Below are 12,271 nucleotides of genomic sequence, written 5' to 3'. Positions count from 1 at the left end.
TTTATCTTTATCTATAGGCAACGAAATTAATCATTATAAATTATTTATCAATTTTTACATGTTTATTTATCTATAAGTCATGAAATTATTTTTTTAAAATAATTTTTAAAATTTTTATCTTTATCTATAGGTCATGAAATAAATTTTCATAAATTATTTATGAATTTTTATATGTTTATCTATAATGAAATTAATTAAAGTATGAAATGAAGGGGAAAAAAAAGAGAGACTAATTTTATTTTATTTTTTTAAAAAAAGAAATCATTTATTTAATCTTTATCTTTATTTGTAGGCCATGAAATTAATTTTTATAAGTTATTTATCAACTTTTATTTGCTTATTTATGGGAAGAAGTTCTAAATTACCTATAAGTTATGAAATTAATTTTTTAAAAATTAATTGTTTATTTTTTTATCTTTATCTGTAAATTATAAAATTAATTTTTAATTTTTATATGTTTATCTATATGGAAGAATTTTGAAATTTAAATTTTTATCCATAAGTAATGAAATTAATTTTAATTTTAATTAATCAAACAAATAAAAAATGAAGAAAAATAGAAAATATGAAAAGCAATCAAAGAAAGTTGCCACGTAGGAAAGATAGTGTTTTAAAATTATGAGAAATTAAGAATAAATATTTGGAGGCTTTTGACAAAACAACTACATTTACATTTGGTTATATATATAGTATAGTATAGATAGATAGATAGATAGCTATATATATATATATATATATATATATATATATATTATCCAAACAAAGGCATCGAATATTCAAGAACATTTCTACAGAGGTGGTGTTGTTCGACTAAACATATAGGCGGAAATTTTTCACCCAAAAAAATATATAGTGGGAAATTGAAATGCAGATCGTCTTGCAACTACCATTCATCACTATCCACTGCTATAAATGTCACTAAACAGTCGTAAATAAGCTAGTTTTCTTTCTAGTGCTGGTTTGTTAATAATGGGAATTTCATACAAACCATAACATGCTTTTAAACACAATACAATAATTTCCTCCAAACTAGGCCTTCGGTATTTCGACAAATTTATTAGCCATTTTTTTACTCTAAACTACGACTTCTGTATTTTGACAAATTGACTAGCCATTTTTGTTCCAACCCCTTGTTCTTTTTGTATATGGTGAAGAACTTTTATTGGATCATCCCATTTATTTTTTTAATTTTTTTAAAAGGGGAAATGAGCATTCAAAATTTTTAATTTTAACATGAAAACAAGGATGGGGTGCATCATATGAAATTTGTCCCCCCACCCTCATCCAATGTCAGTCTTTCAACTATAGAGAAGAGAATGTTTCGGGATTTTATCTAAAACAAAACAAAAATTGTTTATCATGTTAAAACCTCACAATTCGTCTTTCAAATTGGCATCACCGCTCTTCTGGCTCTCATCTGTGGCATCAGAATCCTTGGATTTCTGTGTTGAAGCTGGTTTTTGGAGCTTGAAAGGAATGGATGCGTGCTTCTTGAGGAATTTGTAGAATTCGACTACGGTTCGATCAGAATCAAAAGTGATCTGCAAAACAATGACATCACACATGGCAATATCAGGAAATTTGTTAGAAGGCAATAATAATTGATGAAAACTGGAAGAAAAATAATAGTATCAGAATAAGAAAGAAAATTTTCACTAACCGGGTCAAAGCTCTTATTGCCAGCTGGGAAGAAAAGAATTGTCGGGAATCCATCAGACTGCAAAAGCAAATTCAAACATGACTCATTTCCTGTCTCTCCCTAAAACGTAATTGACATAAAAAGATCTACCCATGTAGGATTTCCATGTTATTACAGATATAAATTGCTCTTACAGTGCATCAATATCCTTAAAATGCTACTCATAACATAACAACGGTGCATTTAAAAGTGACAATGGCTAGCACGTGTCATTTGCTTGAGACATCACTTGAGAAGGGATACAAGGAAGGGAAAAGAAAACAAAAATTAAGGTGAAAATTAAAGGCCAGTTTACAGACTAAGAAATCGCAGAGGAAATTCCATTGCTATCACTAATTCCATAATTAAAGCCAATCGTAAAGCCCTATCTCAAATCAAATATTCTCAAGCCCTGCAAATCAAGGTTTATTATTGGCCTATCTTATCTTCTAACGTTATGGAAAACTGTTATGGAATCAAGCTATCCTATTTTTCCTCTTTTAAGGTACAGAAAATGAGCAGCTAGAGAATGAACTAGAAAGAGGAGAACAAAAAAATTATAATGGAAGGAGGTGTTTCTACTTATAATGTTAATATGAAAAAAATATATCGCACCTTCGCCCTCGGGTGCTCATTTGTGGTCCCATCCATCTTGGCAATAACAAGTGAATTGATGCCCTTCAAATGCTTGGCAAGCTTGTTGTATATTGGCTCTAGTGCTTGGCAATGCCCACACCAAGGAGCATATAACTGTTCAAGGACCAGACATCACAATGATTCCATAAACATCAATATATGTAGGATGACTATTTGATCTCAATATAGATGAAAAAGATTATTACCTCGAGAAGGACATCCTTTGACTCATCCAAAACTATTTCATCAAAGTTATTGCCAACCACTATTTTTACATCCCCATCATTCTGCATCAACCATACATGGGAAAGAAGTTGATCAGAGAGGCTTCATATTGCATATCGAAAACCAGCAGAAATTATGTTGATGGCTTACTGTCTCTGGAACTGGATCTGACTTATAGAAAGGCTTTAGTTTGTCTTCCAGGAAGTCCTCCCCAAATGACTACAACATGACAGAGATCATATAAATTTCCAGACTTAAATGAAAATTGAAGCAACTATCAGTATTTGTCAGTCCTTTCTGTCCAACACAAAGCCAGAAGAATAACATACAAAAACAAGAAGATCATATGTGAACCTTAATGCTGCTTAAGGTCAAGTCACTGTCCAATACAAACTTCCTGGCATCATCGTTTCCTGTGTATGCAATAACCTGCATATAAATGGACAGCATTCAAAATTTTTGTTTACTCAGTTTTAGGTAAGTACAATTAACAGGGATGTACAATATATGGAAAAAGGAAAGATAGTGGGAAAAACTCACTATTGGAGCATCTCCAGAAACACCAAAGTACTCTGAAACTGGTCTCCCAAAATCCTCATTGTCCATTTCCACGTAAACAAAGATAAGCTTCAAAAATAAATAGAAAAAAAAAAAAAAAAAAAAAAATCTATGAACACCAAGTTACATGGAAAATCAGTTGCTGTGAGAACAGGATATAACCAACATCTGGAAATCTTACGTTCCTATGCACTTAGCATCAGGGAAACGTTTGGGGGGAAAAGTATAATACACATGAAACTTTTCTTCATTAATGAACAATGGGACATCTGCTGATGTGAGACTCGTATGAAAAAGTCCACCATCATTTACTTCAAACTTACACATGGCTAGTCTACCAGCGGAGACAAACTTCCTATTGCTCTTCACTCTTACAGAATTAAACATACTTAAATATTAACAATTTTTTATGAAAAAAAATAAAAAGAAAATATCATTTGAAACCTAAAAAGAGGAGACAAACTTAAGTACATGTAAGATGCTTTGTTAATGTGTTGTTAACAACTGAGGACAACTTTAATCCCAAAAAAAAGATAATTGAGGACAACATCAAACCTCTTCAACTTCTCAACAAACCAAACTCCTAACCCAACATCATACCATTACATCCCCAGCAACACCCACACCAAATATCAAACAGAAAACAAGCAAAGACAAAGTTGCCAAGCTGCCTCACAACATTAAGAAAAATGATCGAGGGCTACATTGCCCCTTTACACCTATGAGACTTATTGGAATGCAACAATTCCTCTTAATTATATGTTTAAATATAAATTCTTTCACCACCATCTAAGATAGAAAAGCAACTACTTTGTCACTAGTGGCTCCCAAACAGTAATTCCACAATGAACACTGTCTATTTTATAATGTCATATGAGACCATGGGTTATACTCAAGAAGAACTAACCAAGATGAATGTAAATAATGAAAAAAAAAAATGCATTGCAATTGCAATGTGAAAGTTCCTACACTTGGATCTGAAAGAACATTGCTAAACAACCTGTGGACTCAATAACATAGCCAATCCTTTTGCTTTATCATTTTTAACCTACACAGTACTGATAATCTAGCCAATTTGGATAACAGAAAGTGATTAAAAATGGAAGAGTAAATGAACTTAGTGATTAAAAATGTCTACATATTATTTTTTAGCCGAGTCTTGTAGTTTGGTTTTTCGGTGAGATTTGCTTATATCTTCTTTTTCCAGTTCTGTGTATTGTCTACTTTCCATTTTATCAAATGATGTTCATAATATTGTCCTTAAAAAAATAAAAACAACAAAAAAGATTAAACAAATAGGAGAAAGGTAAGTAATATATTCCTTTCGAAAATGCAATAGAATAAGCAATAATTAGTTTCTATAATCACCTTTCCCTTGAAAGCTTTTGCTGCCTCTCGGAACATAGGTTGAAATGTTTCTGAGTCATTGGAAGTAGCAAAAAGCAACAACTGAAACAGGAAAAAAAACAAAAAATATATGAAAACAGTGAAATGTTGAAAACCCCGTTTAAAATAAAGCAACATTAATACAAGTAATACCTGATTTTTAATTGGATTCTCAAATATTAATGGAGCACTTTCCCTGGTTAAAGTGGTCACCAAAGGAAGCTTGTTCTCATATACAAATTGTGTTATTGCTGATTTGATGAATTGACCATCTGTAGACGTAACTGAAAGGGTAAGTAAAGTCTTTGGGCAACATAAATCAGAAGCGTATTAACAATTAAGATGATGAAGAAACTAACCGAAGTGGCTAATCTTTTCAGTCTCCTTCTTCAGCAAGACCAGAGCTGGACGTTTGGCTTGGGGATCAATGTGGAAAAGTTTTGCCACTTCGGGACTAGAAGTTTGATAAAAACTGACATCCTCTTCCAGTCTTGAAGCAGCAGACAGCTCCTCACTTTGTGGACCCTGCATATGTTGTGGGAAACAAGGTTGAAAACAAGAGAACGAAAACGCAGAGTTTTCACTGCAAATACTTTCACTCCACAGAGAAAAAAAGTTCAAACAATTAAAATTCAAAAGATGTAGAGAAATTTCTTATTCCATACATTATGGAATTAGCCATTTATGACTTTTCACAAACCTCCCACAACTTGACTGGTGGAATTTTTGACTTGGAAGTGAAAAACTTGTGTCATCCAACAAACAACGAAACTTAAACAAACTGAAACTTAAAATTGGCATTGTATTGTCAAAGTTGACTTAAATGAGACCTGAGCAGCTGTCGGGCAGCTTATGAGAGTAAGCTGTCAAATTCAGATTCTAAGCAAACAAAGAAGCATTGTATACACACATGAAGTTGGGATTAATCAGCATATGCATTCAACCCATGCACACACTTTGTTTTGTAAATTGATCAACTTATCATTTGTGATCTTAAGATCAAATGAAGGTCCGATAAACCAGTTAAAAAACAAAAATTATCAGGACAAAAAATATGAAAATGCATTAGTAAAAGTCAAGGCAAAATATCAATTTTGGGTTGTTCAAAAAAAAAAAAATCTTTTAGCAACCTCTGGCAGCACATGGTCAAGGTGTTTTACAGCATGTAGGAGTAACAAAAAAGTGATAAATAACTTGTGTGCATTTCAAACAGGTAACTAGTAGGGAATTTTATAATACTAGACTTTGGATATCAATCAAACAATAGGTACAAATAAAGTCCTAGTTGAGATTCAAGAAATACCACTAGAGAGTCAAGGAAGCCCAAAACTACTTTAGGTTCAGCAGTCAATATATGTTCTGCTTGCTCTACTGTCGATAGGTTGTATATACCAGGTCCCGTCTTCTTTTTCACCCAACTCACAATAGCATCCCTACAAAAGATGAGTAATAAGACAATAAGACAACAGTACTTGACTACTCAACCACGCATGAACAATAAAATTCAATGAATTAATTAATTAATTAGTTTATATGCTACGACAAAAATTTAAGGAAATTTTATGGAAAGAAGAATACCATGGTGGCAAGTGCTGTAAAGCTTAATATTGCCCCCCCAAACTTTCACATCAAATAAATGAGCAATGTAAATTGGTCATTTTGAATTGTGGCATGTTTGGATGCTCCCTCAGAAACAAGAGAGTTGTTAAATTTCAATGGCATTTCATTTTAAAAAGATGCGTTTCGTATTTGCAAGGAAAAGTCATATGAATCAACAATGAAAGCATCAAATCTTCAACTTCATTGAAAGCTAAAATCCCTGCACTGCATGATTCTTGAGAAATACAATTTCAAATTCAATTTTGTATCATTCTAAACCCCTGAATACAAAAACCGCTCCCAGTGATCAGCACTTCTACCTTCCATTTCAACATGAAATAAGCAGCGATTATCGCATTAACATTATTAATTCATAATTAGCCTCATTTTGCCTTATTTCATTCAGATTCTTAGATTTATGATACATATTATCGTTTACTATAAGCTAAAAGATTCAATTTTGATTTCTCATCAACCAACAACTCAAAATCAAACTCAGCAAAACAAAAACCAAAACCAAAACCAAAAGAAGATCAGAAACTTACTTGGTCCTCTGGCCAGAGTAATCCTTATGAACACCATCAATGAAGAAATAAACAGTCGGAAAACCCTGAATCTCATACTTCTGTGCAAGCTCACTCTCCTCCGTCGCGTCTACCTTCGCAAGCACCACCTCGCTCTTCAACTCCGTCGCCGCCGCCGCATACTCCGGCGCCAAGGCTTGACAGTGGCCGCACCACGGCGCATAGAACTCCACCATCACGTACCGATTCTTCGCTATGAAATCGCTGAAATTCGAGTCCTTCAACACCACCACGTCCTTCTCATCAACAACAGGCATCGAATAAGCCTCGTGATCGCCTGAATCGGAGGCCTCCTCTTCCTCCTCGAGGTCGTCGTAGTTCTCGAAGTCTCTGTACTCTTCGCCGCCGTACTGGTATGGATCTGGAGGAGGATGGGACGATACGGCGTCGTCTTCCTCCAGAAAACTGAGATCCTCATCGTCGTCGGGCTTGGAGGAGGAGGAGAGAGATGCAGAGGAAAAAGCGTTGAATAGAATGAGAACTGAGAGAGAGAAAATGAGTAGAGCTTTGGCCGCCATCGTAAATGGCGGTTTTCAGACACTGTAGAGAGAGAAAAGACAAGTAGAAAACCAGATAATCGATTTGGAAGTGATGAGAGAGAGGGAGAGAGAGTCACACTTAGCACGTTTGACTGTGATTTTAGTTCATGCTAGTGTTGTGACGTGGTGATTTGGCATTCGCAAGGGTTTTCTGTTACGAGAACTGGAACCAATGGGAGGATGACACATGTGAGAAGTGAGTCACCATTGTGTTGTTGACTTTTTTCAGCGTACGGCGCATCGGCGTCAATGGATCTCATCTGATCTGATCTAACTCCCTCCGGAGTGTGACGTAGACGGCCAGCTTGTCAGAATAAAATGAGTGAGAGTACTAATTAGTGCTATCACTAATGATGTGGTAGTGGGCTCTACCATGAATGATTTGATGTTTTGGCTTTGGTGTTGTATTTTTTTCTTTTTTTATTGAGTGTCATGTCATTAGTGGTATTTTTAGAGCTCCAAAATTAGTAGTCTCTATCATTGTTGAATCCTAAATATTTTGTTTCAGCAGTGTTAGAGAGCGAGTTGCTCTAAAAACAGCTCTATTGAGTTGACACCGCACTTTTTTTTTTTAAGAAAAAAAGTAGGTAAAAGACAAAATAAGAAAAATAAAATTAATATTCATTTAGAGCTCTTTTTTTAGAGGTCTAAATTATTTTTATTTTTATTTGAAATAAATTACATTAGTTAAATGATTTGTCCGCTTAACATATGGTCGCTTGAATCGTCCGAATTTCTATCAGTCAATCAATTTATGAGATGATTGTTCAAACGATCCATTGAATCAATTTATGAGATGATTGTTCAAACGATCCATTGAACGATTGATCGTATCCTTCTTTATAGTAGTTGTCATCTTGTTATTCGGGTGATTGGCCGATCAATTTGTCAAAAGATTGGCATTAACAAATTTGAACAATTTAGGCTATATCAAATTCAATAGATGTAATGTGACTGATTATAGGATATTTTGAAAGAAAATGATTAAAAAAAATTTGAAAAAATATGTAAAAAATATCAAAGATAATATAATTCAAAATAAGTTAAAAGTTAAAAAATGTCTTTTAACTTACATCATAAGAGAGGCCTATATTAACCTCTCTACTATTTGAGAAAAATACAAGGATTTTTTTTAGTGTCCTTAATATTAAGATTTTATAAGATAAAATATATACAATATTTTCGTAGTAGAATTTTGTCCCGACATAGAATTTTGTCCCGACACAGAGAAAATTCAATTTTCACAGAGAAATTTCTCTAATTTCACAAAGAAATTTTGAAAATTTTCTAATATGATCACAGAGAAATTAATATGATCACAGAAAAATTTTATCGAGAGACTTTAACTAATAAAAAATATATTAGATCTCTCTTACTATTCAAAGTTTGGTATGGGATGTTTAACTAATTTTCTCAAAATACAAGTAGTCATATATTTTTAATATAATTACGTTATTGTTTTTTAGTAAGACTAAAAAATGACTAAAACTAATGTAGATAATAAATAGATACTAAAATAAATAAAAATAAATATACATTTAAATTAAAAAAATTAAAAAAATATTATTTTTCATTTATATAACTAACGAATTATTAACAAAAAAAATATATAAAAAAAGCCTATTTGTTATGTATATTAAAGGATTTTTTAGAAAGTCCTAGATTAGTACAGTTTTTGATTTTTTACGAAAAAACGTGTTATGAGTTAGGTTTGAAGTGATATGGCAGAGAGGTAATATGATCCAAATAAGATGATTGTGACTCAAATAGGATAATGTGCTAAAATAACATGTATTATTTTAGCATATGTCAGGCAAAACGTAAAACTTTAAAAGAAATTAGTACAATTAAATTAAAGTATAAAATTAATTATATTTTCTTTAAATCTTAGGGTTGTACCCTTTTAAGCTTTTTATTTTTTTACTACCAAATTTGGGTAAATTTTTTGAAATTCCAAGTCTGACAATTATTTCTTAATTTTGAAATCTGATTTTATTTTTTAAAATTTTGTTGAATGTTTTGACTCCTTTACCAATCAAAGCTTAGATCAATGTAAATTATGTGATTATTTTTTATTTTTTTCAAATATCGCATAAAGTTAACAAATTTTATAATCTCATTCAAACATCAAGAAGGTCAATAATATTTCAGGGTTTGAGAAAGAAGAAGAAAAAAACATGTTGAATTTAATTCAATCAATGGGGTTATAGTTAAAAAGAAAAACATTAGTGACAATTCCTCTGATTTTGATTTTGATTTTGATTCCTTTTGGTGGAAAAAATTAATTGGTTGCATCTTTAAATGACTGCATTTAAAGAGGTATGCTAAAAATTTGATAGATTACTTACAATTCATAACATTTTTTCTTTTAAGGTAAAAGTGTAATTTACGATACGTCACTAGCATTATTGGCCAGTTGCTTGTTCGAACCGTTAGACTAAGGCCTCGTTTGGAAACTGACTAATTTAGTAATTTTTCGATTATTTGGCTAAAATATGAGCTAAAAAAAATAGTATGTTTGGGATGACTTTTTGACTTTTTACGAAAAGATGTGCAAAAAGTAGAGAGAAAAGTGAGTCTTTGACTTTTTGGTATAGGTTGTTGGCTTTTTGACTAATTTAGTAACTTTTTGACTTTTTGGCTAAAATAGAAGGTTGCCAAACGAGGCCTAATTTAAGTTACATAATTTTATTCAAGCTTCGTTTGGCATAAATAGTTTCGGTTAAAACAGTTATAAAAAAATAAAATAAGTTAAAAAGTTAATAAGACAAAATATCACTTTCAAATCATAATTATTTTATTTTTCTCTTATAAAAGTCAAAAAATCTAAAAGGTCCATTCTAAACAAAACATTTTAACCCCAAACTAAAATAGTCAAAAAATTTAAAAGTTAACTCACATTAAGGCCGTTTTTCTTTAAGTCATTTTTATAACTCTTTTGATTTAAATTAATAAAATCGAAATCTACAACATCATTTTATACTATTTTATGTATAATTTTTATGTTATACTCTTCTTACAAAACATTATGGCCAATGTTTGGTTTCTTTTTGAGAAAGAAATTTTAGAATTTTTTTTTAAAAATAATAAAACTAATTTGATAAAAATATGAGTGTTTTATTTTAAGATCCCTCATATTAAAATGGGAAAATCGGTCTAAGGTCTCTATCCACCTTTTAGTAATGGATTAGGTCCACAATATATTCTTTTGTAGTCTAAGGTCCCTCACTCCCCATACCCAACAAATTAGACACAGGTGATAGAATTAAGCTTCCGGATAACAAGGTTTTGCAAAAATTATTGTTTGCTATCATCAAATCCAATAGACCTTGGGAGTTATGCATCTTGGTTTGGTTGCTGAATTCCTGCCCCTCTTTACTATCTTCTTGATGTTCTGTAATTGATTTAATCTGTTTGTTACTGTTGTTTTATCAGGTTTGGGATCTTGGCGGACAAGACAGACTTAGGACATCGTGGGCAACATATTACCGGGGAACTCATGCGGTGATTGTAGTGATAGACAGCACAGATAGAGCCAGGATTGGTATTATGAAGGATGAACTCTTCCGCCTACTCCCACACGACGATCTTCAAAATTCTGTCGTACTCATCTTTGCAAACAAACAAGACCTCAAGGATGCCATGACTCCGGCCGAGATAACCGATGCCCTTTCCCTTCACAGTATCAAGAACCATGATTGGCACATTCAAGCCTGCTGTGCCCTCACAGGAGATGGGCTGTATGATGGTTTGGGGTGGATTGCGCAGCATGTCACTGGGAAAGCACCAAGCTAGAAAATGTAAGCACTAAGGCTGTGTTTGGGTCTTGAATTTGTATAGGATTTGTGTATGTACAAAATGGATTGGTACTACTGGGCATAATCTGTATTATTGTGTTTTTGTAGTATCTAGACCAGATCACATTCTACAGCAAACAGTTTAAAATCTATTTCCCTCTCACTAGAAGCGTCTGCAATCTCTCTTTCTTGGGCTTTCATGATCATATTCAGAGATAATTGTTACACATTGTGTTTTGCCTGGAATTCTGAAGATTGAAATGCAGAAAACAAACTCCTCACAGCACAGAAACCCTCATCTATTCAGATTTCAGATGCAAAGACTTCGTGAATTTTGACCTAACTTCTCAACCATTCTATTCTAATTTTCCCTTCCTTTCTCAAATCAGAAAATTTTTTAAAATTTCAGAATTTCTCTGAACCAAATTTCTCTGTGATATGAATTTTTTATGGACTAATTTTTTCTGAACCAATTTTCTCTGGACATAAACTTAAGACAAGGGGGAAAAACTGCAAGAGAGAAAGAGTACTAATCAATACCAAACAAAATCATGGGCATTTTGCATGCTAAAAGTAGCAGCAGATCTGAAAATTTTCTGAGAATAATTAAATTTTCCAGAGAAATTTGGACTGAAATTTCTCTGCACCAATTTTCTCTGGATTGAAATTTCTCTGGACCAATTTTCTCTGGACTGAAATTTCTCTGGATCAAGGTTGAAGGACCTTAGACATTATGAAAATATTGTTGATGGACCTTAGACATCATAAAAATATTTGATGTCCTTTATGCTATAAAATCATAATATCAAGGACCTTAAAAAAAAAACCCCTATTAAAATTTTATAAAATAAATAACAGCAAATATTGTAGTAGTAGCTAAGGTCCTTGGAAAATACGGAAGCAATTTTCAGATTCCAACTCACAGTACTCATTCAACGGCTTTGACTTTTTTAAAGTGTTTAAAACTTAAAAATTCAATAATTTTTTATTTAGATATCCATTTTGAATAAAATTTGTATTTTTAGAATGTTATCATCGAAATCTATCAAAAAAAATCGATGATGTGTATGAAATTTCAAGAAAAAAAAAAAAATGACAAAATTTCACTAAGTTAGCTATCTTCAATCAGTGAAATTTCTAAAATTTCTCTAAGAGAAAATAAACAATTTAAAAATTTCTCCGAGCAATTCAAAAATTTATTTGAGAGAAAATAAGCAGTTTTAAAATTTATCTGAGAGTAAATAAATAATTCTAAAATTTCTCTGAGTG

At 32.1% G+C, this 12,271-nt stretch overlaps 1 protein-coding gene and 1 pseudogene across 1 annotated transcript; one reads left to right on the top strand and one right to left on the bottom strand.

Moving 5' to 3' along the window:
• Nucleotides 1–1,136: 1,136 nt before the first annotated feature.
• On the bottom strand, nt 1,137–7,520 carry LOC114285107 (protein disulfide isomerase-like 1-4). Its single transcript, XM_082923172.1, has 12 exons — nt 6,628–7,520; nt 5,787–5,916; nt 4,843–5,008; nt 4,637–4,755; nt 4,466–4,546; nt 3,080–3,166; nt 2,894–2,968; nt 2,690–2,758; nt 2,521–2,601; nt 2,294–2,428; nt 1,661–1,717; nt 1,137–1,541 (listed from the first exon to the last, which is right to left on the bottom strand). Exons 1-12 carry the CDS (start codon nt 7,182–7,184, stop codon nt 1,371–1,373), a joined length of 1,728 nt encoding a protein of 575 aa, XP_082779298.1. The 5' UTR covers nt 7,185–7,520; the 3' UTR covers nt 1,137–1,370.
• Nucleotides 7,521–9,506: 1,986 nt separating this feature from the next.
• LOC114272548 (uncharacterized) lies at nt 9,507–11,000 on the top strand (annotated as a pseudogene).
• Nucleotides 11,001–12,271: the final 1,271 nt, after the last annotated feature.

The sequence above is a fragment of the Camellia sinensis genome, chromosome 1, assembly GCF_055761805.1.
Source record: "Camellia sinensis isolate YWXY chromosome 1, ASM5576180v1, whole genome shotgun sequence".
Taxonomy (NCBI): Eukaryota; Viridiplantae; Streptophyta; class Magnoliopsida; order Ericales; family Theaceae; genus Camellia; species Camellia sinensis.
Note: the sequence above shows the minus strand (reverse complement) of the source record. Positions and strands in the feature narration are given on the sequence as shown.